Here is a 26,215-nt window from a genome sequence, read left to right on the forward strand (position 1 = left end):
TAGTTTTTACAAAAGTCCCCTGTTAAATTCTTCAATAATCATCAGTTTGTTTTTGTTAACTTGCCTCTTATCCATTGTGCCAGCGACGCGTATTTACGCACAGAGCGGCCAGAGCGCATCCACCGCGCGTAAATCTGGCGTCTTGTGGAAAGTAATTTTAACTGTGAATCAATCTTCTTATACCGGAACTTTTTCTTTTAAGGTTGTCAGTACTGCAGAAGTGCTGTTACACGCAGTGGGTGTGTCTGTGGACGTCACGGAAACCCACTATACTGTACTGTGGGAACTGTATAAATTGTCGCAGCTAGCCGTCCAAAAAGTGTGAGAAAAAGTTGTACTGGAGTTCCAGCGTCCCGTTAGGTGGAAAACAATCACCGCCATCTAGTGAGCATCACAGACAGTCTGTAACCACTGAGGGCAGAAAGAGCAGGAATAAAAGCTGATCCTTGTTTTGCGTTTCATCTTTGTCAAACGGAGTCATCATGAACTGTGTTTTCATCTGCCTGCTGTGTGGATTGTCGTGTTGTGTTCTTGCAAAAGGTGAGTAACAAGAACTCCTTCTCGGCGCCGCACAAATAATAAAATAAAAATAAATAAAAAACACTCACATTGAACCCGCATCTATTTTTCCACACATTTAAATATGCTGTCAAAAAAAAATAATTCAATCGTATCATCATGTTTTATTTTTTACTTTTTTATACGCTGTAGAACACAATAAAAGTTTTTTTTTTTTTTTTACACTCACCAGTATACATTCTAATAGGACTGATGCTTTTATTTTATACCATTTAAAGGAATGTGGCGTCGCATTTTAACTTTGCTGCTCGTTTATCAGTTTGCTTTCTTTCTGCTTTCTTTCTGTTTGGTTTGTATAAGTACGCGTCAAAATAAATCATTTAAAAATGGTGGAAAATTTCAATTTCTTTATCACTTATTTCATAAAGCGAACTTTTTTTTTTACGTATTCTGGACTCACTGCATAAGCTAAAATGTTTCAAGCTTTTTTATTTTAATTTTAATAGTTATACCAACAGCTCCACAACAGAAAAAGTGTCTCAAATTTTTTAGAATGTCAATTAAAAAATTATTTATAAAACAGAAATGTCTAACTTCTGAAAAGTACGTGTTCATTTATGCACGCAATACTTTTTGGTTATTCTTTTTGGATGAATAGAATAGAATAGAATAGAATAGAATAGAATCTTTATTGTCACTGAACATATATACATACATACTGTTAAATTTGTTCTCTGGATTTAACCCAGTTACAGTTACATACAGTCTAACCACTAGGAGCAGTAGGCAGCCACAGTCCAGCACCCCGGGAACAACTTCAGATGTAGATGCTGCCTTGGTCAGGGGCAGATAAAGGAGCAGACCCTAAATAAGCATGTTTTTTTTGAATTACTGCATTACTGCAGCATGGCGTGTTGGCGATCTGTCTGTAGCACTGCTGAGCCGTTATGGAAGTCCAGGTTGCTTTGATAGCAGCCTTCAGCTCATGTGTATTATTGTTTGGTTTGGTGTCTCATCATCTTCTTGACAATACCCCATCAATAATCAGTGGGGTATTTTCTATGGACCCAATCAAGTACAGTAATACCATGGTCAGCAAACCAGATTCTAGTATTTTTGGCACTGTGGGCAGGTGCCAAGTCCTTCTGGTAAAGAACATGTTTCTCTCCATAAAGCTTGTCGGCAGATGGAAGCATGATGTGTTCTAAGATCTCCTGGTAGACAGCACAGTGGAACAACACCAGCAGAAGGTTTGGCACCTCAAATCATCATTGACTGTGGAAACTTCACACTTCAAGCAACTTGGATTTTGCGCCTGTCTACTCTTCTTCCAGACTCTGGGACCTTGATTTCCAAATGAAATGTAAAATTAATTTTCATCTAAGAAGACAACTTTGGACCACTGAGCAAATGTCCAGTTCTTAATCTCCTTGGTAAAATGCTTTTGACATTATCTCTGGTTTAGGAGTGGCTTGTCACTAAGAATGCAACACTTGTAGTTCATTTCACAGGCATGAGTGGGTGTGGTGACCCTTGATCCACTGACTCCAGCCTCACTCCACTTCTTGCAAAGCTACCCAAAGTTCTTGAATTTGCTTTGCTTGACAATGTTCTAAAGGCTGTGGTCATCCCTGTTGCTTGTGCATCTGTTCCTACCACTCCTCTCTTCCACTCATCTTTCCATGAATATGCTTTGATACAGCACTCTGGGAACAGCCAGCTCTTTCAACAATGACCTTCTATGGCTTACCCTCCTCGTAGGGCATTAATAAGTGTCTTCTAGACAACTGTCCAGTGAACAGTTTTCCTCATGACTATGGTCGTGTGTCGTACATCAGATTGAGAGAGATTAATGGAATTTATACTGTATCAATAGTGAGTCACTCAGGCCTGGAATTAAATATGAACATCTGGCATAACAGTTTAGAGCAGGGGTGCTCAAGTTGGATTCAGGTGTGTTGGAGCAGGGAGACAACTAAAAGTATCAGGAAGTGTATATATATATATATATATATATATATATATATATATATATATATATATATATATATATATATATATATATATGCCAGCTGTTGCTGGTTGTAGAGGTTATAGAGAGTAGACAACCACTTTTTGTGTTGGGAAAAAATAACCCTTTATTGCCAAGGAGAAAACTTGTTTTGGACTTAAGTACTTTTGGTGACAAAATACCTCAACTTGGGTACTTTCTGGAACAAAGCACCTGGAGTTTTGTATTTTACTACACAAAGCCCTTTATTCTTCATTTTTGATTGCCAAACAGTCAGATTTGCTATGTTTTCTTGTCTTTCATGGTTTAAATTCTTGCAGGAATGTTCATGAAACCCCAGTATTACCCAATAAAGTCCAAAATCAGTTACTTAAATTAGAAAATAATGTCATAAATAAAAGAAAACCTAACTTTGATGCAAAAGACTTTCGCATTACATGTCCCTCATTCAGAAAAATCCTCCTTCTCAGAAACTTTGTGTTAAAAATCATACCAGACCATATAACGTCAAAGTAAGTTGTTAATAGGATCAAAATAAAAAATAAAATAAATAGTGAATTCACCATTGAACATATACCAATATGCCAGACATGAGTACTTATTTTTGAATTTTAGCACCAAATGATGCTCCCATCATTATGAATTACAATTCTGGTAAAGTAAATAAGTAAGAAAATTTTATTCCCATAAGACCCCTCTTGGGGTAAGAGAGAAACACAATTATGTACAACAAAGTAAAATAAATTATAATAGCACAATCAACTTGACCATAGTCAAGTACTTGTTGATCTACACAAAACAAACAATAATAAATAAATATATATTACAGACATTTAAATGTAAGCATAACTCTTTACAAATTTTTGTAAGATTACGCTGGGTAAGAATGTCTTCCGAATTAAACAGCATGTCCATGTTGTACACATTGGGTCTCGACCTGATATGTGCAGGTTATAGGCTACAAAGATAACTTTCAAGTTGAAGTGTATATTTAAATATCCTATATAACAGAGACTGTTATATATTTCAGTTTGCCAACTCTGCCTAAACATATCAGATAATCTCTGTGCTATTGCAATTTTGATATATTTATCATTTATCACACATCACACCAGTAGAGTTCCACAAATATGAGAATCCTATATGCTCCAATATTTATTTTAGCCTTACAGTCCACCTGGTGCTTGCTCATTTTCTTCAAAATTGTGAGTTAAATACTTCTTGCACCCAGATGTTCCATATTCAAATATTTTGTGTATTTTTATTTTAAAAAAAATTGGGGGGGGCAAGCCATAATCGTCCAAATGAAATTAAAAAGATGCTTGAAATATTTGAATTTATATGTAATGAGTCTTTTCACCTTTTGAAGTAACTGTTTAAAAATGTTGGACATTTTCACAATATTCTAATTTTTTGAGATTCACTTTTAAAACCCTCTGATCCCCAGCAGCAGTGCTGGAGATAAGCAGTTCCCTCATTTGGCTCTGTGCGTGCTTTCAGCTGAATGGATGCACACAGGGGTGTTGTTTCCTGACACTGATGACTTTAGAAGCTGTGATATTTTTGATGAGGGGTCATGACCAACAGAAGGAAAACGTGAATAAGGAGCAGGAAAAGTTGTTTTATCCATGCATGCATTTAAGCTTACACAGATTTCACTGCTATCATTCATAAGTAGATTTTTTTGTTGTTGTTTAATAAAAATATGCACAAATTATATGGAACAAACATTTATTATATTACAGTATATATACGGTGCATCCAGAAAGTATTCACAGTGCTTCACTTTATCCACATTTTGTTATGTTACAGCCTTATTCCACAATGGAGTAAATTAATTTTTTCCCCTCAAAATTCTACTCACAACACCCCATAATGACTACATGAAAGAAGATCTTTGAAATTTTTGCAGCTTTATTAAAAATATGAAGCTAAGAAACCACATATACAGAAGTATTCACACCCTTTGTTCAATACTTTGTTGATGCATCTTTGGCAGCGATTACAGCTTCAAGCCTTCTTGAATATGATGCCACAAGCTTGGTGCACCTGTCTTTGGGCAGTTTTGTCCATTCCTCTTTGTAGAATCTCTCAACCTCCATCAGGTTGGATGAGGAGTGTCAGTGCACAGCCATTTTCAGATCTCTCCAGAGATGTTCAATCAGATTCAGGTCTGGGCTCTGGCTGGGCCACTCATGGACATTCAGAGTTGTCCTGAAACCACTCCTTTGATACATTACATTTTGCAAAGCAAAATAAACTCTGCCGGAACTACAATTGGTCCCAGTCCAAATAGACTTAAATAACCTTTATCACAGTGTTAAATCAACTCTATCATGTCATGAATGACTCTTATTGCAGTTGAAAAACTTGATTTGACAAGATGATAGAGCTGATCTCACACGATAATAGAGTTTATTTAACTCTTGTTGGAGCTGGATCCATTGTAGTCCCTGTAGAGTGCAATTTACCCTGCAAAATTTGTTGTGTATCTTGGCTGTCTGCTTAGGGTCATTGTCCTGCTGTCACCCCAATCTGAGGTCAAGAGCGCTCTGTAGCAGGGTTTCATCCAGGATGTCTCTGTACATTGCTGCATTCATCTGTCGCTCAATCCTGACTAGTCTCCCAGTTTCTGTTGCTGAGAAACATCCCCACAGCATGATGTTGCCACCACCATGCTTCACTGACTGTAGGGATGGTGCCTGGTGTCCTCCAAACATGACATCTGGAATTCACACCAAAGTGTTCAATCTTTGTCTTATAAAACCAGAGAATTTTGTTTCTCATGGTCTGAGATTCCTTCAGGTGCCTTTTGGCAAACTCCACCATACACACCTGATTGGTGGATTGCTGCAGAGGTGGTTGTCCTTCTGGAAAGTTCTCCTCTTGAGCTGGAGCTCTGACAGAGTGATCATTGGGTTCTTGGTCACCTCTCTGACTAAGGCCCTTCTCCCCAGATCACTAACTTTAGACAGGTAGCCGGCTCTAGGAAGTGTCCTGGTGGATCTGAACATCTCCCACTGATGATGGAGGCTACTGTGCTTCTTGAGACCTTCAAAGCAGCAGAAATGCTTCTGTACCTTTCCCCAGATTTGTGCCTCAAGGCAGTCCTGTCAAAGGATCCTGTCTCTGAGATCCTTTGACTTCATGTTTTGTTTGTCCTCTAACATGCATTGTCAACTGTGGGACCTTATACGAGGTCTCTTAGAAAAGTATCCGACCTTTTTATTTTTTTGCAAAAACCTGATGGTTTTGAATCACGTGTGCTTGCATGAGCCACCCTTGAACCTTCGTGCACATGTGTGATTTTTTTTCACGCCTGTCGGTTGCGTCATTTGCTTAAAAGCAGCCTTCGTGTGAGGATGGGTGTAGTCTGTCGTCGTTTTTTCTTTGCTAGGAAATGGTGGAACGACTGGAGCAGCGCGACTGCATCAAATTTTGCCAGAAACTGGGCGACAGCCAGGTGGAAACCATTCTGAAGATTCAGATGGCTTTCGGTGACGATCCTCTGGGCATCACACAGATTAAGGAACGGTACAACCGGTTTAAAGACGGCCGCACAACGGTGGAGAGCGCGCCACGCTCCAGGTGGCCATCAACATGCTGAAATGACCAGATCATTCCAAAGTGAAGGCTGTGGTGACATGGGACCATCGTGTGACTATCCAAGAAATTGTGGAAGAGGTGGACATCAGCACTTTTTCGGCACATTCCACTGTGACAGAAGATTTTGCCATGAAAAGAGTTGCAGCAAAATTCATGCCGATGGCTTTGGCACGAAGCAGATGGCACAGCAAAAGCACCACCGTGTTGAAGCCTCACAGGACATGTTGTGACATGCTCACCTCGTCCACAATTTCTTGGATAGTCACACGACTGAAAAGCCACCGAAAGCCGTCTGAATCTTCCGAATGGTGGAAGAGTTGGGCAGATTTGAATGAATGAATGAATGAAAACTGTTTATTTCGAACATTTGATACAACAACAATTACAAGATAGATCAGTAAAGACAACAACAAAAAAGTTCCTACTGTGTACCCAACATGTCCGAAAAGGGGTAGGGTGAAGCATCAGCTTATTTATCCATACCCCTTCTTCCCCACAACCAGTAATACCCTTTGCCACATATACACATAGATTCCTACACACCTAAACCGATATCAATATATATATATATATATATATACATATATATACACATACACATACATATATACATACACACATCAACATACATACACATATACATACACATATACATATATACACATATATATACACAAACATAAATATACACCTACACATACCTACTTACATACAAAATACTATATATTTACAAGCCGAAGCAAAAAACAAAAACACCCTAACCCTCATTACCCTTCCTCCTCCCTATACCCAGAAAAAAACATATTTTTGTACCGCTGTTTGAACTGGTTCATGCTTGGACATTGCTTGAGCCCCACTCCCAATCTGTTCCACATCCTCACCCCACAGACAGAAATACAGAAACCTTTTAATGTTGTTCGTGCCCACTGATGCTTTAAATTAAATTTCCCCCTCAGACTGTAATCCCCTGATCTGTTAAAAAACATATTTTTAATATTTGCTGGAAGTAAATTGTTTATTGCTTTATACACAATTTGTACTGTTTGAAAATGAACCAAGTCTGTGAATTTTAAGAATTTGGATTGTAAAAATAGTGGATTTGTATGATCTCTATAGCCAGTATTATGAATAATTCTTATAGCTCTTTTCTGCATTACTGATAGTGATTGTGTTGTACCTTTATAAGTATTACCCCATACCTCTGCACAGTACTGTAAATATGGTAAAACCAGTGAGCAGTAAAGAATGCGGAGTGAGTTGTGGTCCAGAATATGTTTCGCTTTGTTTAGAACTGAAATGCTTCTTGACAGTTTACTTTGTATATGTTTTATATGAGTCTTCCAGTTTATCTTATCATCTATTATCACCCCCAGAAACTTATTTTCATGTACCCTTTCAATATCTACCCCCTCGACTTGTAACTGAACCTGTATGTCTGTATTACAATAGCCAAATAACATGTATTTTGTTTTACTTAAGTTTAATGATAATTTGTTTCTGTCAAACCATATTTTCAATTTTCCCATTTCTATACTGATCCTCCTCAGTAACTCCTGCAAATCCCCCCCTGAACAAAAAATGCTTGTGTCATCTGCAAATAATACTAATTTTAATATTTTGGAAACATTGACAATATCATTTATATAAATTAGAAACAGTTTTGGACCCAATACTGACCCCTGTGGGACGCCACAAGCATTGTCCAAGCATGATGATGTATATTCCCCCAACTTCACAAACTGTTTTCTGTTACTTAGGTAGCTTCTCACCCAGTGCAACACCAACCCCCTAATCCCATACTGTTCAAGTTTATTGATTAATATGTCATGATTAATTGTATCAAAAGCCTTTTTAAGGTCTATAAATATTCCAACTGAATGTAATTTGTGGTCTATGGCATTTGTAATCTCCTCAACTGATTCTATTAATGCAAGTGATGTTGAACTATGTGCTCTGAATCCATATTGACTATCAGTAAGTAATTTATGTTTATTTATGAATTTGTCTAATCTATTATTGAATAATTTTTCTAATAATTTGGAAAATTGTGGAAGCAAAGAAACAAGTCTATAATTTGTGAAGTGGTGTCTATCCCCAGTCTTATACAGCGGCACAACCTTAGCTATTTTCATTTGATTGGGAAATTTACCGGTTTGAAATGATAAGTTACAGATGTATGTTAATGGTTCTACAATCCATTCAATGACCTGTTTTACCACCACCATATCAATTTCATTTAAATCGGTAGATGTTTTATATTTACAATTATTCACAATGTCTATAATTTCATTTCCATCCACTGCTGTGAGGAAATTACAACATGTCCTGTGAGACTTCAAAACAGAGGCGCTTTTGCTGTGCCATCAGCTTCATGCGGATGAATTTCGCCGCCACTCTTTTCATGGCAAAATCTTCTGTCACAGTGGAATGTGCAGAAAAAGTGCTGATGTCCACCTCTTCCACAATTTCTCAGATTGTCACACAACAGTCCCGCATCACCACAGTGTTCACTTTGGAATGATCCGGTCATTTTAGCGTGTTGATGGCCGACCGGAGCGCGGCGCACTCTCCACAGTTGTGCGGCTGTCTTTAAACCGGTTGTACCGCTCCTTAATCTGTGTGATGCCCAGAGGATTGTCACCAAAAGCCGTCTGAATAATCTGAATGGTTTCCACCTGGCTGTCGCCCAGTTTCTGGCAACATTTGATGCAGTCGCGCTGCTCCGGTCATTCCACCATTTCCTTGCAAAGAAAATACGACGAGAGACGACACCCATCCTCACACAAAGGCTGTTTACAAGCAAATGACGCAACCGACAGGCGTGAAAAAAATCACGCATGCACACGAAGGTTCAAGGTTGGCTCATGCAAGCACATGTGATTCAAATCCATCAGGTTTTTGAAAAAATAAAAAGGTTGGATACTTTTCTAACAGACCTCGTATGTAGACAGGTCTGTGCCTTTCCAAATCATGTTCAATCAACTGAATTTACCCCAGGTGGACTCCAATTAAGCTGTAGAAACATCTCAAGGATGATAAATGGAAACAGGATGCACCTGAGGTAAATTTTGAGCTTCATGGCAAAGGATGTGAATACTTATGCACATGTAGTTCTTAGTTTTTTATTTTTGATAAATTAGCAAAACTCTAAAAAAAAACAAAACAAAAAAACACACACCTTTTTTCACATTGTCATTATGGGGTATTGCGTGTAGAATTTTGAGGAAAAAAATTTATTTCTATTCTATTAGAAAAGGTCTATTAGAAAAGTATCCGACCTTATTATTTTTTTCAAAAACCATAAGGATTGGAATCACGTGTGATTACATCAGACATGCTTGAACCCTCGTGGGCATGCAAGAGTTTTTTTCACGCCTGTCGGTTACATCATTTGCCTGTGGGCAGTCTTTGAGTGAGGAGTGGTCCACCCTCTCGTCGATTTTTTCATTGTTTAGGAATGGCTCAGAGACTGCTGCTTTGTTTGATCAAAATTTTTTCAAAACTGTAAGGCACAACTGAGTGGACACCATTTGATAAATTCAGCTGGTTTTCAGTAAAAATTTTAACGGCTGATGAGAGATTTTGGTCTGGTAGTGTCGCTTTAAGGACGGCCCACGGCGCCTGACAGCGATCTGCGCTTCGAGGCGGCAGCGTCTCGCCGTTTCAAGTTGAAAACTTCCACATTTCAGGCTCTGTTGACCCAGTAAGTCGTCAGAGAACAGAGAACTTTCAGAAGAAGTCGGCATGAGGAGTTTATTCGGACATTCCATTGTTAACGGACATTTTGTAATGAAAGAACGTGCGGGCAGAGTCGCATGTCGGGCCGGACCCGACCGCGGGGGGTCGCGACAGGAAATACACCTCCGTTGGAAACCTTAACGGACAAGTTGGAACATGCCCAAGCTGTTAAACAATTTCTCAGTTACTCACTTGTTGAAAGCCATCAAAAGCCGCCTGAATTTTACAAATGGTTTTCAACACGGAGGTGTTCTTCCTGTCGCGGCGCACACAGATTTGCCGAGTCATCGCGGAAATGACTCGGCGAATTTGCGCGCACGTCTTTCATTAAAAAATGTCCTTAAACAGTGGAATGTCCGGATGAAGTCCTCATGCCAGCCTCTTCTGAATCTTCTCTGTTCTCTCACGACGTCCTGGGTGAATTAAGCCTTAAATTAGGATGTTTTCAGGTCGAAACAGGCCGACGACGGCGCCTGGAAGCGCTGCGCGAAGTCCCGCTCTGTGGGAAGTCCTTACAGCGACAGAAACACCCCATAATCTCTCATCAGCCGTTAAACTTTTCACCGAAAACCAGCTGAATTTCTCGAATAGTGTCCACTCGGATATTCCTCACAGGTACAGAAAAAATTTTGATAAAGCAACGCGCGCCGTCTCGAGCAGCGTCTGAAACAAAGGAATTCAGCCGAGAGGGCTGAACCACATCTCACTCAAGGCCTGCCCACAGGGAAATGACGTCACCGACACGCGTGAAAAAACTCACGCATGCGCACGAGGGTTCAAGCATGATTGGTGTAATCGCACGTCATTCAAATCCATATAGTTAAAAAAAAAATAAAAGTGTTGGTTTCTTATCTAATAGACCTCGTACAGGGGAGGCATTTAAAAAAAATTCTATCGCTAATATGCGTTTGTGACTCCAATTTATGTAATTTTTGAAGCATTTTTTCATTACTTAATGTATTAATTTATTTATTTTCTGCCCCTTGTCTGGGTCCGGCTCATGGTGGCAATTGATTTAGCAGCTCATCCCACACTTCCCTATCCTCTCCCAAGTCCTCTGACTTTTTCTGGGGGATCCCAAGGAGTTTCCAAGCCAGCTGGGCAATGTAATCCCTTCAGCATGTCCTGGGTCTCCCACAGGGCCTCCTCCCAGTTGGACATGCCTGGAAGACCTCTCTATGGAGACAATCGGGGGCATCCTCGACATATGCCCAAACCATTTCAGCTAGTTTCTTTTGATGTGAAGAAGCAGCAGCTCTACTCTGAGTCTCTCATGAATTCTCCAGCTCGACACCTTGTCCCAGAGTGTAAGCCCAGGTACTGGAAGGAGGAATCTCATTTCCGCTGCTTGTACCCGTAACATTGTTCGTTTGTTTAGTACTCACAGTTCATGAACATAAGTGAGGATAGGAATGTGAATCAAGCGTTTTGCCTTCTGGGTCAGGTATTGCTTCACCACAATGGTGTGGTACATTCTCTGCAGAACCTCATACACAGCTCCAGTCCGAGATAATTGAACTCCTCCACTTAGGGTTATAACTCCCCCTGGGGACAATCCACCCTTTTCTAACAGAGGGCTGTGACCAAAGATTTGAAGTTGCTAATCTTCATCCCAGTCACTTCACACTCAGCCTCAAACCTGCCCAGTGCATGTCGGAGGTTACTGTCTGATGAAGCTAACAGAATCACATCATCTGGCAAAAACAAAGATGTAATTCTCAGGTCACCAAACTGGACACCCTCCAGTCCTTGACTGTGCCTTGAAATCCTGTCCATGAACATCACAAGGATTGATGACATTGGGCAGCCTAGGTGAAGTCTAATACCCATTGGGAACAGGCATGATGTGATGCTCAGAATGTGGACAAAGTTCCTACTTTGGTTGTATAGAGACCATATTGTGCATTGTAGTTTTTCCAGTATCCCATGCTCCCACAGCACCCCGATGGTGGGCGTTTTCCAAGTCCACAACAAAACACATGTAAATTGGTTAGTCATACTCCCAAGCCCCTTCTAATATCTGTGCAAGGTAAAGAGCTGGTCCACAATTCCATGATCAGGACAGAACCTGCATTGTTCCTCCTGAATCAAAGGTTTGACTGCTGGACTAAATCTACTCTCTAGTACCCCTGGCATAGGCTTTACGAGGAAGGCTGAGAAGTGTGATTCTTCTGTAATTGGAACATATTCTCCAGTCCCTTTTTTATGTATAGATGGGACCCACTGTCAAGGCTTCCATGCAACACTGTGTTGGTGTGACAGAGGCAAGCCGGAGTGCTGTGTATATGTAGTCAAAAAGCATCACTCTCCAATGTCAAAAGATGCCCTAGCAACAGATGCTAGGGCCATGGGTTTTAGCCCCCTGGTTGGAGTGCCTGATTCCTGTCCAGGAGATCGTGACTTTGCACCCTGAGTGGGAAAGACACAACATTTAGGTTAAATTGGCATGTTAGTTAATGCAGTCCAACAAAGCAGCTCTCCTGCTTTGCTGAGCAGAGCCTGACCAAAGAACTGCCTGTCTTTCCTGAGTGGTCTGTCCGTTTGCCAGAATAGTGGAGCAACTTAGCTAAAATTTCCAAAACAATTGTGCGTTTTGTGATAAAAGCATAGGATTTTGGTACACATATAGCCAAAGGTAGTCAAAAAAAAAATGGATATGGGGCCATCATGAATTTTCATTATGTCACCCATGGAAGAGATTTTAAAAAATGGCTGCCAGTGACAACTGTTTTCAGGTCAGTTATCTTATCAGCAATGGATATAATGTATAATATATAGATGTTTAGGACATAGTTGAATTCATATATCATGCATAGTTCTAGCAATTTGCAAATGGAAGTCAATATATGTTCAAGATGGCCACAATGACTTATATGAAAATTGTAATTGAAATAAAATTGCTTAGACTTGTCAGATACAGATGAGCTAGGTGTCAAATCTAACATTTTTATGACGCAGAATTTGAATTAGGAATTTTGGAATTGCTCCGAAGCTTCCTTCTGTCTTGTATTTCACAATTTTAGACTCAAAATAAGTGATATTTAGAACTGTCCAAATCTAAGGTCTATTATTTTAAAATTGTATTTAGCACTCCCCTTCCCAGCCACAGAGGGTTGTGCAGTAGCACTCCTTACATTTGAAGAAGACAAGTTCATAGCTGGATTGGCCTGCATGGTAAGCATGTCCAGAAGGGTTCACAGTATCCCTCAGATGTCTTTTACCAGCCCCATCTACACAATGAAGGTAGTTCGGGTGTGGACAACAGCATCTGACCCCACACATGGCCTGCTTGGTACACTGCTTTTTTGATATGCTCATCTATTGCAGCCTTTGTTGAAGTGATTGACTACACATTATGTCTCCTGCTTTATCTATTTCTGAACATGTGCTGGTTTGATCATAGAGCAGGATAACAAACCTCTCAGTTTGGGCCATCATCTCCTATGGTATGTCATCTGGGTAAGAAGATAGTTTCAACAAGGCACGTGTTTGGAAAGACACCATATAGTCTATGCAGTCATTTTCCATGGCCAACAAAGCTTGATACAGTGTCACTTCTGATGTTCCATCAAGGCATGGAACATCAGAAGTGCATGAGTCTTCTTGGACCATACCCCTGCTGTAGTTTCATGGGCTGATAGATATTGAAAACTCTTTCCAGTTCTAAATCACAATAAGAGCTCATCTTCTGAGTTTAGACAGTCATTGCTGCAACCAACACCACAACATCAGTATCAACAGCTTGAACCATGATTTTCTGATGACCATTTCTTGCAGAATGGGCTACACGTAATAAAACGCAATTATCAGCCTCCTTGTGTGTACATGGAGCAACTGAAGACAGATCTGTAAGTGGTGGCTTGCTTCCAGATCATCTGTGACAAGTTGTTTATCATCCTACAAAAATTTCTGGGCAGTTCTTCAATTCAAAATTTAAATTCTGAGTAATAAATAACATATGATTTGACAAGAACACCATCCATCAGACCAGTCTACGTAACTTAACTGCAGTTATGACTGTTATACTAGTCCTTGGTGGCCATCTTGAAATTTGGCAGCCATCTTGGTTTTTTTATAACTTGAACATATTGAACAATTAACAATTCCCAAGGATTGCTTATAGTATATAAACTGAGCTTGTGTCTTCAGTATCATGGCCATTTTGAAAATGTAGGTAAATTTCCTTCAGAGGTGTTAAATCATTTATTTAAACCAAATAAAGTATTATATAATTTTTTTTCAGCATAAGTGTTTGTTAAATAAAAATGCATATCACACCAAAATAGAAAAACAAAACAAATGGGGTTTGGCCCCCTAATAAAGGCCTATAATCTGAAGCTTTTTTTTTTCTTTCTTTTCAAATCTGTGATAAATCATGAGAGAAATTTAAATTCATTCATGTTTAAGGGGAAAAGAATAATTTTACAGGTAATGTTTTAGGAAACTTCCTCAATGAGACTTTCACACATTATGGAGCTTTTAATTTTCTTGTACTTATAAATAGATTAGATTAGATAGAATTTTATTAATGCCCTAGGAAGACTCCCTCAGGGAAATTACTCGTAAGGTTCCAGCAGCACTGGATAGCAGCACACAGGGTGAAGAAGCAGACAGAGCATCAAAAGTGAAAGTTAAAAGTTCAGTTAAATGAACTGCTAAAACTGCATGGAATTATTTGGAAATGTGGCTCTTAGGGCAGTGTGGTAGCTTAGTACTTAGCACTGTTGCCCCACAGCAAGAAGGTTTTGCAATCTTTTCCCTCCTCGCCTTGTTCTCCCCATGCTCACTTGGGTTGCCTCCGGGTGCTCCGGCTTCCTCTCACATCCAAAGACATGCGGGTTAGGTGGATTGGAAATTTTGATATTGACTGGAGGTGTGTGTGTGTGTGTGCGGGTGTGAATGTGTTTGTCTGTATGTAGATGGCCCTGTGACAGACTGGCGCCCTGTCCAGGGTGTACCCCGCCTCAAGCCCTGTGACTGCTGGGATAGGCTCCAGCCCCCTAGTGACCCTTATTTGGAGTAAGCGGGTACAGAAAATGAATGAATGTGGCTGTTAGAAATTTCACAGGTCACAAAAAAGACCCTGGAGCCTTAAGTGGTTTCCTTACTTCCTTCTCCCCTCCTTTGTCCACTATGTGTCTGTGCGTCTTCAATACTTTGTGAGGATTCAAACTACAAATCATTTTTAGGGTTCAGCTGAGGTTAGATTGTAGGGATGTAGTGGTGACTGTTAGTTTGTAGAAAGACTGAGGGAAACCCAGCATCCTCTGACATATTAAAAATATGTGTGTGTGTGTGGGGGGGGGGGGGGGGGGTGCGTGCATATGGGTGAGGGACATTTTGAGGAAATAGCAAAGGAAGTGCAGAGAAAGTGAGTAATACTAATGTGCTTATTTGAACATCCTTTGGGAACAATGACGGGTAATACTGAAATTTAGTAATGAACGTCAGCGCTGTGTGAGTGATGCAGAGTGATACAGCTGTCATGATTTCTGATCTATGGAGACACAGCACTGGACTGAAACACTGATGACCCTGACTGATATTTTTCACTGGAATAAAGGAAGGAAGGAAGAATGGAAGGAAGGAAGGGAATAAGGAAGGAAGAGTGAGCAGACAACCATCTACATTTCTCATTAATAAACAGTGACGAAGGGGAGCTAAGTATTTATTCAAGAGTGCTTACGCATTTCCGTAAGTGGTCCTGCTGGAAAAATCATCACATATTGTTGGGGTGGGATTTACACAGATGATTTTGTTGCCAACAGTGCTCGTGAGACGTGATAGAAATATTAAGAGTTTTGTCTTCCTGGATTCCCTTGCAGACTATTCAAAGAGATTTGGACTCCACACACCCTAAATAATTATTTAGACTTACACTCAACAAAAATATAAATGCACCACTTTTGGTTTTGCTCCCATTTTGTAGGAGATGAACTCAAAGATCTAAAACTTTTTCCACATACACAATATCACCATTTCCCTCAAATATTGTTCACAAACCAGTCTAAATCTGTGATAGTGAGCACTTCTCCTTTGCTGAGATAATCCATCCCACCTCACAGGTGTGCCATATCAAGATGCTGATTAGACACCATGATTAGTGCACAGGTGTGCCTTAGACTGTCCACAATAAAAGGCCACTCTGAAAGGTGCAGTTTTATCACACAGCACAATGCCACAGATGTTGCAAGATATATATAACAAATATAACACTTCGAAGCCAGGAACAAAAATTGTGTTACATAATCGGTGCCAGTCCAGTTTGACAGACTCGCAAACTGATCATTTGTTGTAGTTGGTATTAATGTGTCACTGAACTGAACAACGTGCAGCTCCTCAGTTTCACTGTGTATGCCCTTTTTTTTATCTCCACCCTCTGCAGATAAAGAACTAAAGGGAAAGTACAGTGCCCCTATCCTGGATGTGAAAACTAGAGAGCTGGTTTTAGAGGCTAAACAAGTACTGCTGCTCAACTGCAGGTGAGTCTCAGCTCCAGAGGCCAAAGACTTTATTTGATATGTTGGTTGCAGCCTGAGGTGTCAGCATACTGCAGTTTAACATTTAAAATCTTGTTTTTGCGCCTCAGTTAGGGCACAACCTTTTAACCATATTATAAGTGACTCCTTTGACTTGTAAACTTAAAAAATAACCACAACTACCAATGTTCAATTCATTATCACGCCATTATCCACATTTACACCAAACTGCATCTTAATAAATATAAACATTTTTTCCCTCTGGCCCTGAGGGTGATGAAGTTGTAAGTTTATGAACGTGTGCATCGAGGCCAGCTCGACATGTTTATGGGATATTACATAGCAGGGCTCAATCTGGTAACCATTGAGTTGCTAATCTCACCTTCAGTTGAATGCTGGTGAGTGCGTAGATTCACAAAGCAGATCACCAGCCAGCAACTTGAATTTTTCATCTCCCCAGGGTGCTCTAATTTTTTTTTCCTTTTTTTGCCAGTGTTATAAATGCAGTACACATATTCTCATCCCCATTGTATGCTTGTATTCATATTGTCATTTTCTATTTGGTTTTCACTTGAATGAGATTGAAAACTGTATTTAAAGAGATCCACTGCAAGTGAAATGCATTTTTTTACATCTTCAGTGAAGGCACAATGCTTTATAAGTTGTCAAGTAATTTTTCTTACATGCTTAACTAAACCTTTTCCCAAAGTTTCTAAACAAAATGAGAAAATAATTATATATGGGTTAATGTGTTTTATGTCTGAGTGTATCATTTAAAATGTAATAAAATGCAGGCCAATAATTCTTTAAATTTACATAAAATGCACCACATTGTGCTGTATACTCGTATATATATATATATATATATATATATATATATATATATATATATATATATATATATATATATATATATATATATATATATATATATCAATCAATCAATCAATCAATTTTTTTTATATAGCACCAAATCACAACAAACAGTTGCCCCAAGGCGCTTTATATTGTAAGGCAAGGCCATACAATAATTATGTAAAACCCCAACAGTCAAAACGACCCCCTGTGAGCAAGCACTTGGCTACAGTGGGAAGGAAAAACTCCCTTTTAACAGGAAGAAACCTCCAGCAGAACCAGGCTCAGGGAGGGGCAGTCTTCTGCTGGGACTGGTTGGGGCTGAGGGAGAGAACCAGGAAAAAGACATGCTGTGGAGGGGAGCAGAGATCGATCACTAATGATTAAATGCAGAGTGGTGCATACAGAGCAAAAAGAGAAAGAAACAGTGCATCATGGGAACCCCCCAGCAGTCTACGTCTATAGCAGCATAACTAAGGGATGGTTCAGGGTCACCTGATCCAGCCCTAACTATAAGCTTTAGCAAAAAGGAAAGTTTTAAGCCTAATCTTAAAAGTAGAGAGGGTGTCTGTCTCCCTGATCTGAATTGGGAGCTGGTTCCACAGGAGAGGAGCCTGAAAGCTGAAGGCTCTGCCTCCCATTCTACTCTTACAAACCCTAGGAACTACAAGTAAGCCTGCAGTCTGAGAGCGAAGCGCTCTATTGGGGTGATATGGTACTACGAGGTCCCTAAGATAAGATGGGACCTGATTATTCAAAACCTTATAAGTAAGAAGAAGAATTTTAAATTCTATTCTAGAATTAACAGGAAGCCAATGAAGAGAGGCCAATATGGGTGAGATATGCTCTCTCCTTCCAGTCCCCGTCAGTACTCTAGCTGCAGCATTTTGAATTAACTGAAGGCTTTTTAGGGAACTTTTAGGACAACCTGATAATAATGAATTACAATAGTCCAGCCTAGAGGAAATAAATGCATGAATTAGTTTTTCAGCATCACTCTGAGACAAGACCTTTCTAATTTTAGAGATATTGCGTAAATGCAAAAAAGCAGTCCTACATATTTGTTTAATATGCGCTTTGAATGACATATCCTGATCAAAAATGACTCCAAGATTTCTCACAGTATTACTAGAGGTCAGGGTAATGCCATCCAGAGTAAGGATCTGGTTAGACACCATGTTTCTAAGATTTGTGGGGCCAAGTACAATAACTTCAGTTTTATCTGAGTTTAAAAGCAGGAAATTAGAGGTCATCCATGTCTTTATGTCTGTAAGACAATCCTGCAGTTTAGCTAATTGGTGTGTGTCCTCTGGCTTCATGGATAGATAAAGCTGGGTATCATCTGCGTAACAATGAAAATTTAAGCAATGCCGTCTAATAATACTGCCTAAGGGAAACATATATAAAGTGAATAAAATTGGTCCTAGCACAGAACCTTGTGGAACTCCATAATTAACTTTAGTCTGTGAAGAAGATTCCCCATTTACATGAACAAATTGTAATCTATTAGACAAATATGATTCAAACCACCGCAGCGCAGTGCCTTTAATACCTATGGCATGCTCTAATCTCTGTAATAAAATTTTATGGTCAACAGTATCAAAAGCAGCACTGAGGTCTAACAGAACAAGCACAGAGATGAGTCCACTGTCCGAGGCCATAAGAAGATCATTTGTAACCTTCACTAATGCTGTTTCTGTACTATGATGAATTCTAAAACCTGACTGAAACTCTTCAAATAGACCATTCCTCTGCAGATGATCAGTTAGCTGTTTTACAACTACCCTTTCAAGAATTTTTGAGAGAAAAGGAAGGTTGGAGATTGGCCTATAATTAGCTAAGATAGCTGGGTCAAGTGATGGCTTTTTAAGTAATGGTTTAATTACTGCCACCTTAAAAGCCTGTGGTACATAGCCAACTAACAAAGATAGATTGATCATATTTAAGATCGAAGCATTAAATAATGGTAGGGCTTCCTTGAGCAGCCTGGTAGGAATGGGGTCTAATAAACATGTTGATGGTTTGGATGAAGTAACTAATGAAAATAACTCAGACAGAACAATCGGAGAGAAAGAGTCTAACCAAATACCGGCATCACTGAAAGCAGCCAAAGATAACGATACGTCTTTGGGATGGTTATGAGTAATTTTTTCTCTAATAGTTAAAATTTTGTTAGCAAAGAAAGTCATGAAGTCATTACTAGTTAAAGTTAATGGAATACTCAGCTCAATAGAGCTCTGACTCTTTGTCAGCCTGGCTACAGTGCTGAAAAGAAACCTGGGGTTGTTCTTATTTTCTTCAATTAGTGATGAGTAGAAAGATGTCCTAGCTTTACGGAGGGCTTTTTTATAGAGCAACAGACTCTTTTTCCAGGCTAAGTGAAGATCTTCTAAATTAGTGAGACGCCATTTCCTCTCCAACTTACGGGTTATCTGCTTTAAGCTACGAGTTTGTGAGTTATACCACGGAGTCAGACACTTCTGATTTAAAGCTCTCTTTTTCAGAGGAGCTACAGCATCCAAAGTTGTCTTCAATGAGGATGTAAAACTATTGACGAGATACTCTATCTCCCTTACAGAGTTTAGGTAGCTACTCTGCACTGTGTTGTTATATGGCATTAGAGAACATAAAGAAGGAATCATATCCTTAAACCTAGTTACAGCGCTTTCTGAAAGACTTCTAGTGTAATGAAACTTATTCCCTACTGCTGGGTAGTCCATCAGAGTAAATGTAAATGTTATTAAGAAATGATCAGACAGAAGGGAGTTTTCAGGGAATACTGTTAAGTCTTCTATTTCCATACCATAAGTCAGAACAAGATCTAAGATATGATTAAAGTGGTGGGTGGACTCATTTACTTTTTGAGCAAAGCCAATAGAGTCTAATAATAGATTAAATGCAGTGTTGAGGCTGTCATTCTCAGCATCTGTGTGGATGTTAAAATCGCCCACTATAATTATCTTATCTGAGCTAAGCACTAAGTCAGACAAAAGGTCTGAAAATTCACAGAGAAACTCACAGTAACGACCAGGTGGACGATAGATAATAACAAATAAAACTTCCAATTTGGATGGACAAGACTAAGAGACAAGCTTTCAAATGAATTAAAGCTCTGTCTGGGTTTTTGATTAATTAATAAGCTGGAATGGAAGATTGCTGCTAATCCTCCGCCCCGGCCCGTGCTACGAGCATTCTGACAGTTAGTGTGACTCGGGGGTGTTGACTCATTTAAACTAACAAATTCATCCTGCTGTAACCAGGTTTCTCTTAGGCAGAATAAATCAATATGTTGATCAATTATTATATCATTTACCAACAGGGACTTAGAAGAGAGAGACCTAATGTTTAATAGACCACATTTAACTGTTTTAGTCTGTGGTGCAGTTGAAGGTGCTATATTATTTTTTCTTTTTGAATTTTTATGCTTAAATAGATTTTTGCTGGTTATTGGTAGTCTGGGAGCAGGCACCGTCTCTACGGGGATGGGGTAATGAGGGGATGGCAGGGGGAGAGAAGCTGCAGAGAGGTGTGTAAGACTACAACTCTGCTTCCTGGTCCCAACCCTGGGACCAGGAATATATATATATATATATATATATATATATATATATATATATATATATATATATATATATATATATATATATATATATACGAGTATATATATATATATATATAGCTATTGCGAGGGAACGCAATAATCTGGGCCCAAAAAAATTAGCCACCATGTCCCGAGGCGGGCTCCATACTAACATTATCTTCCATGTGTAGTTTTATTTTACAATCATTTGATACTTTTAGTACTGTGAATAAATTGTATGCGGAATGGAAACTATTCTTAAATTTCATCTGTTAATTTATTTATGGACATCTTGACTATCATCTGATGTTTGCATGCTAAACCTTTTTGAGAACCTCCATATTTAGGTGATATTAAATTTTGGCTGTTTAGGTCTGGTTTTCAGGGGTGATGGGGAAGGGACCCAAGCCAAAGCTAAATTCCAGCCCAGTCTCACGTTTTTTGTTTTTTTTTCGTGTTCCCGTCACAAAATTATTCAAATTTTCGTGACACGGTTTAACTCACTATTACTAAACCTACTCCTATCCCCAACCCTAACCATCCCCCCCCCCCGCGCTTCACTTTTAATTTCATGCAGCCATCATGGAATGAATTAGAATGAATTTGTGCTGCTGTAACAAAAATGTGGCGGTTTTCCTGGCAATATCACAAACTAATAAATTAATGTATATTTCATGCTGCTGAATCACGACATGCCATGAGACTGGGTTGCTAAATTCATATAATAAAAGTTAACGGTTCAGCTACATATTTTAGCGCCATATCAGTTTCACTTTATCCCAGTTAACTTTTCAGTTAGCGGCTTAGCATTTATCAAAACAAAACTTTTAATTAGCTGTTCCCACTACTGTTTGTTCGACAGCTTGCGTTGATGTTTTGTTAGATGGCTAGGTTAACAAAGTACGTGCATCCAGACAAATGTATTTAAAGCCCCTTTCACACTGGGCCGACGTAGGTTGCGTAATGTGGCCTGCCAACTATGCCGAGTTTATGCAGCTCTACACCGAGCTTAAGCAGCTCTATGCCAAGTTTATGCAGCCCTACGTGGCAGTACGCTGAGGAATGTAAAGGGGTATGTGAGATGTCTCACATACCCCTTTGCAATTTTTTTTGTGCCCGTCTCACATACCCCTTTGCATTCCTCAGCGTACTGCCATGAGGCAGTAAAAAATTAATTAAAATTAAAACTAAAACTAAAAATTAAACATGAACAAATTTTTTGTGCATAGAACACTGGACGCAGAAAGTACTCAGTTTTTAAGCAAGTCTGCAGAACATTGCGCTACTGTATATGCAAGACTATACAACACTGTGCAACTATACACATCCAAAAACTGAGTGCGTCAGAAAAAACAGGCAGGGATGCATCCAGAGTGAAGCAGCTGGTGGAGAACAGGTGTGTGTGTGTGTGTGTGTGTGTGTGTGTGTGTGTGTGTGTGTGTGTGTGTGTGTGTGTGTGTGTGTGTGTGTGTGTGTGTGTGTGTGTGTGTGTGTGTGTGTGTGTGTGTGTGTGGCTGCATGATCCACGTGGCTGGCAGCACCTGTGCGTGCTTACAACAGGTGATCGAACTGACGAATGTGTGAGTGCTCAGAACAGGTAATCGAACTGGCACACGAGTGTGTGGTGAAATGATCCCTCAGCTGCGTGTGTGTGTGTGTGTGTGTGTGTGTGTGTGTGTGTGTGTGTGTGTGTGTGTGTGTGTGTGTGTGTGTGTTCATAACGGCTGAACGAGCCGCTGCGCGTGCATGAGCTGACCTATGGCAGGGATGCATCCTGTTAGTAATCAATAACTCAGTAATCAGTAACTGCCAGAATCTGATCTCCCATGTATACATGCACTTTAGTAATATGATAATCAGTAAAACATGGTGTACATTCTTTCAATTCATAAATTAGATTTCTTTGTTTAGAATGCTGAAACAACAAATGCGATGTTTAAGTATGCTTGTGCGTATATGGCAATATTTTCTACTTTTTTTGGGGGGGGGGCACATAATTGACTCTAAACTTTGTGATCTGATGTTATGAGCCCTGATGAGGCAGCAGTGTGTGCCGTTTGATTTTCATGCACCATTTTGAGAATGGAGCACATTTCCACAATGACACAAACCCCCCAAAAAGTAGGCAGGAGTGACAGTAAGCATACAGTAAGCAACCGTACGCAACTGTAAGCAAGACTAGGAATGCAACCATGCACCATTGTTAACCAGCCTGCACAGGGACTACGCCAAATCATCATGATTTTCCGGTGTACTCAATACGCATCACAATGCAACTGTATGCAAGTGCAGTGTGAAAGGGGCTTAAGAAGAGAGTAGCTGTTTAAACAGGGGGGGAAACTGTGTCAGATTCGTGTTGTTACCTTCAGGTACTGACGGTTCCCTTATCTATGTTGTTAGTGGTGTTGTACCATCCTTCATTAAAACTGAAATATATCCACCTGTTAACATTATTTTTAAATAACTTTACATTCTGACTTAATATATGTGTTGTTGTGTACAGCACAAAATATGTGAAGTTGGGGAAAAGTTTGGAAGTTTGTAGTCACTGTATATGTAAATTTATGTCTTCTGCTGTTTTGATAATGTGTGTAGAATTTTTACCCTCTCTACCTTTGGACCAGGGGCCGCTGGGAGCTGTCGTGGGCTTTCCCAGCAGGTTTGGCACAGAATCAGGTGTGGGTGGAGGAATCCCGTTGTGGAAGGATGGGCCAGCAGTACTGCAGCCACCTGAGAGTCAACAGCACTCAGGCCGAGCACACCGGACTGTTCCGCTGCCGGTACCGACACCGAACCAGAAGACAGGCCACTGTTTATGTCTATATCACTGGTAAGACAAGTGTCACATAGTCTGTATGCTTACTGTTTAGCTCCCCAGGTTAAACAGGATATAGGAGACCCTAAATATGCACCAATTCCAGAGAACCAATTATGTCTAAACGTTGTTTGTACCAGCACGTCCTTCTCCCTGACTCTGGCTCAGATTCTCCCCCCTCCTCGCCTGCCTCTCTTTCTCCACCTCTCTGTTGTCTATATATAAATTATTTTTTTACTTTAATTTACGTGCTGCCTTGGGGCCAGGAATAGCCCAGCTGCTGAAAGGCTCAGGCCTGGGCAGAGTTTCCCAGGGCATCAGCCTTATCTGCTCTGCTCAGCTTTGCTGGAAGCATCCTGTGCTGTGGGAGGAGGGGGAGGACTGGAGGAGGCTACGCTGGGAGCGAATATCACTGTGTATGTGTGACGGGTCGCAGAGGACAGGACGAAGGCCAGTATCTCAGTGGTGTCCAGGGATAGAGGAGGCACGATGTCTGCCCAGCTGGCTCCACCCCGTCCTGGAGGGTGTTGGTGCTTGGCCCGAGGCAGACTGGGCACGGAACCGGATTACAGGTCGTGCTACTATTTGCCCAACAGGACCCTCGAGGGCCATCAATCGCTCGGGTTGTCATGTCTATTAAGCATCAAACTTGACTAGGAGCAGCTCTCGGCCTCCTCCCGCTGTCCTCTATACGGAATCAAAGCACAAGAAGGAAACCCTCGGCCTGCTGGTCCTTGGGGTACTTTTGTTCAACTGTTCAGAGATTTGTTTTGCAAAACAATGCAATGAGCAACACCCACACTTTTCAATGGCACAGAGACATTACAGTGCACTCAAAGTGAAAGAAGAAAGCACATTTTAACCGCATCCAAACAATCCAAGTGTTTATTGTTGACTGCAGGTAGTCGATGGGCGTGACATGTTTATTGTTGAGATGACTCCTTATATTTTTGTGTACAGAAGCCTGAGTTTGGTGTATTCTACATGTGATGGCTATGCATCAACTTGACATGCTTATTGCACATGCTGGATGTGTTCCTGACCGCAGCATTTGGGTTTCAGACAGCCAGAGGCCATTTGTGGAAGTGGAGGGTTCAAGACCAGATGTGCTGTACATGAAGGACAGGCAGCCGCTGGTCATCCCCTGTCGGGTCACCCACCCTAACATCAGCGCCACACTGGTGAAGGTTAGTAGCACAAAATGTCATTTGCTCCTGAGAGAGTGAACCAACCTGCAGAGATTTTCTGCTCTGCATCATGACTTCTCTGTGTGCATACCTTTACCTCCCTTCAGGCTTCACACAATGCACCGTCCTCTCACTACTAGTTCTGTGAGCACTGGTCCACCCCTCTCGTCTTTTTTTTCATTGTTCAGGAATGGCTCAGAGACTGCCGCTTTGCTTGATCAAAATTTTTTCAAAAACTGTGAGGCACATCCGAGTGGAAATTCAGCTGGTTTTCGGTGAAAATTTTAACGGCTGATGAGAGATTATGGAGTGTTACTGACGCTTTAAAGAATCCCCACGGAGCCGTAGGGCGCGCCGTGCCCCGAGCCGCCGTCATCTGCCTGTTTCGAGCTGAAAACTTTTCAATTTAAGCCTTTGTTGACCCAGGACGTTGTGAGAGAACAGAGAAGTATCAGAAGAGCTCGGGATCAGCAGTTTATCCGGACATTCCACTGTTAAAGGAGATTTTGTAATGAAAGATGTGCGGACAGATTCGCGCGTTGGCACCCAGCCGCACATCGCGCGGTGCCACAGCAAAACACCTCCGTTGGAAGCATTACAGGACAAGTTTGAACATGCCCAGCTGTTAAACAATTTCTCGGATACTCACTTGACTGAAAGCCATCGAAAACCGCCTGAATCTTATAAATGGTTATCAACATGGAGGTGTTTTGCTGTGGCGCCGCGCCATGAGCGGCTGGGTGCCGACGCGCGAATCCGTCCGCACGTCTTTCATTACAAAATCTCCTTTAACAGTGGAATGTCCGATAAACTGCTGATCCCGAGCTCTTCTGAAACTTCTCTGTTCTCTCACGACGTCCTGGGTCAACAGAGGCTTAAATTTGGAAGTTTTCAGCTTGAAACAGGCTGGCGACGGCGGCTCGGGGCGCGGCACGCCCTGCGGCTCCGTGGGTTGTCCTTAAAGTGACAGTAACACTCCATAATCTCTCATCAGCCGTTAAAATTTTCACAGAAAACTGTCTGAATTTCTCGAATGGTGTCCACTTCGATGTGCCTCACAGTTTCTGAAAAAATTTTGATAAAGCAAAGCGCCAGTCTCTGAGCCATTCCTGAACAATGAAAAAAAAGACGAGAGGGCTGGACCACTCCTCACTCAAAGCCTGCCCACAGGCGAATGACGCAACCGACAGGCGTGGAAAAACTCGCTCATGTGCATGAGGGTTCAAGGTTGGCTGATGTAATCGCATGTGATTCAAATCCATATAGTTTTTGAAAAAAATAAAAAGGACCGTTACTTTATTGACAGACCTCATATTTACATGGGAACGGCCCCCTCATGGAGGCCACCATGTTGCAGCCACCATTTTTTTTTTTTTTTTTTAAGTGGAGGATCATACATGTTTCTTGTCAAGAGAGAAAGCAAGG

The 26,215-nt window shown here is 40.6% G+C and overlaps 1 protein-coding gene across 1 annotated transcript in view; it reads left to right on the plus strand.

Annotated features, from left to right (window-relative positions):
- The first annotated feature begins 331 nt into the window (after positions 1–331).
- Positions 332–26,215, plus strand: part of flt1 (fms related receptor tyrosine kinase 1) — a 199,856-nt gene continuing 173,972 nt past the window's right edge. The window contains exons 1-4 of the mRNA XM_034169045.1: positions 332–540; positions 16,260–16,356; positions 23,413–23,618; positions 24,666–24,790. Coding sequence (XP_034024936.1) covers positions 483–540; positions 16,260–16,356; positions 23,413–23,618; positions 24,666–24,790 — 486 coding nt within the window. The 5' untranslated portion in view covers positions 332–482. The remainder of the gene's footprint in view (positions 541–16,259; positions 16,357–23,412; positions 23,619–24,665; positions 24,791–26,215) is intronic.

Source organism: Thalassophryne amazonica, chromosome 1, assembly GCF_902500255.1.
Source record: "Thalassophryne amazonica chromosome 1, fThaAma1.1, whole genome shotgun sequence".
Lineage (NCBI taxonomy): Eukaryota > Metazoa > Chordata > Actinopteri > Batrachoidiformes > Batrachoididae > Thalassophryne > Thalassophryne amazonica.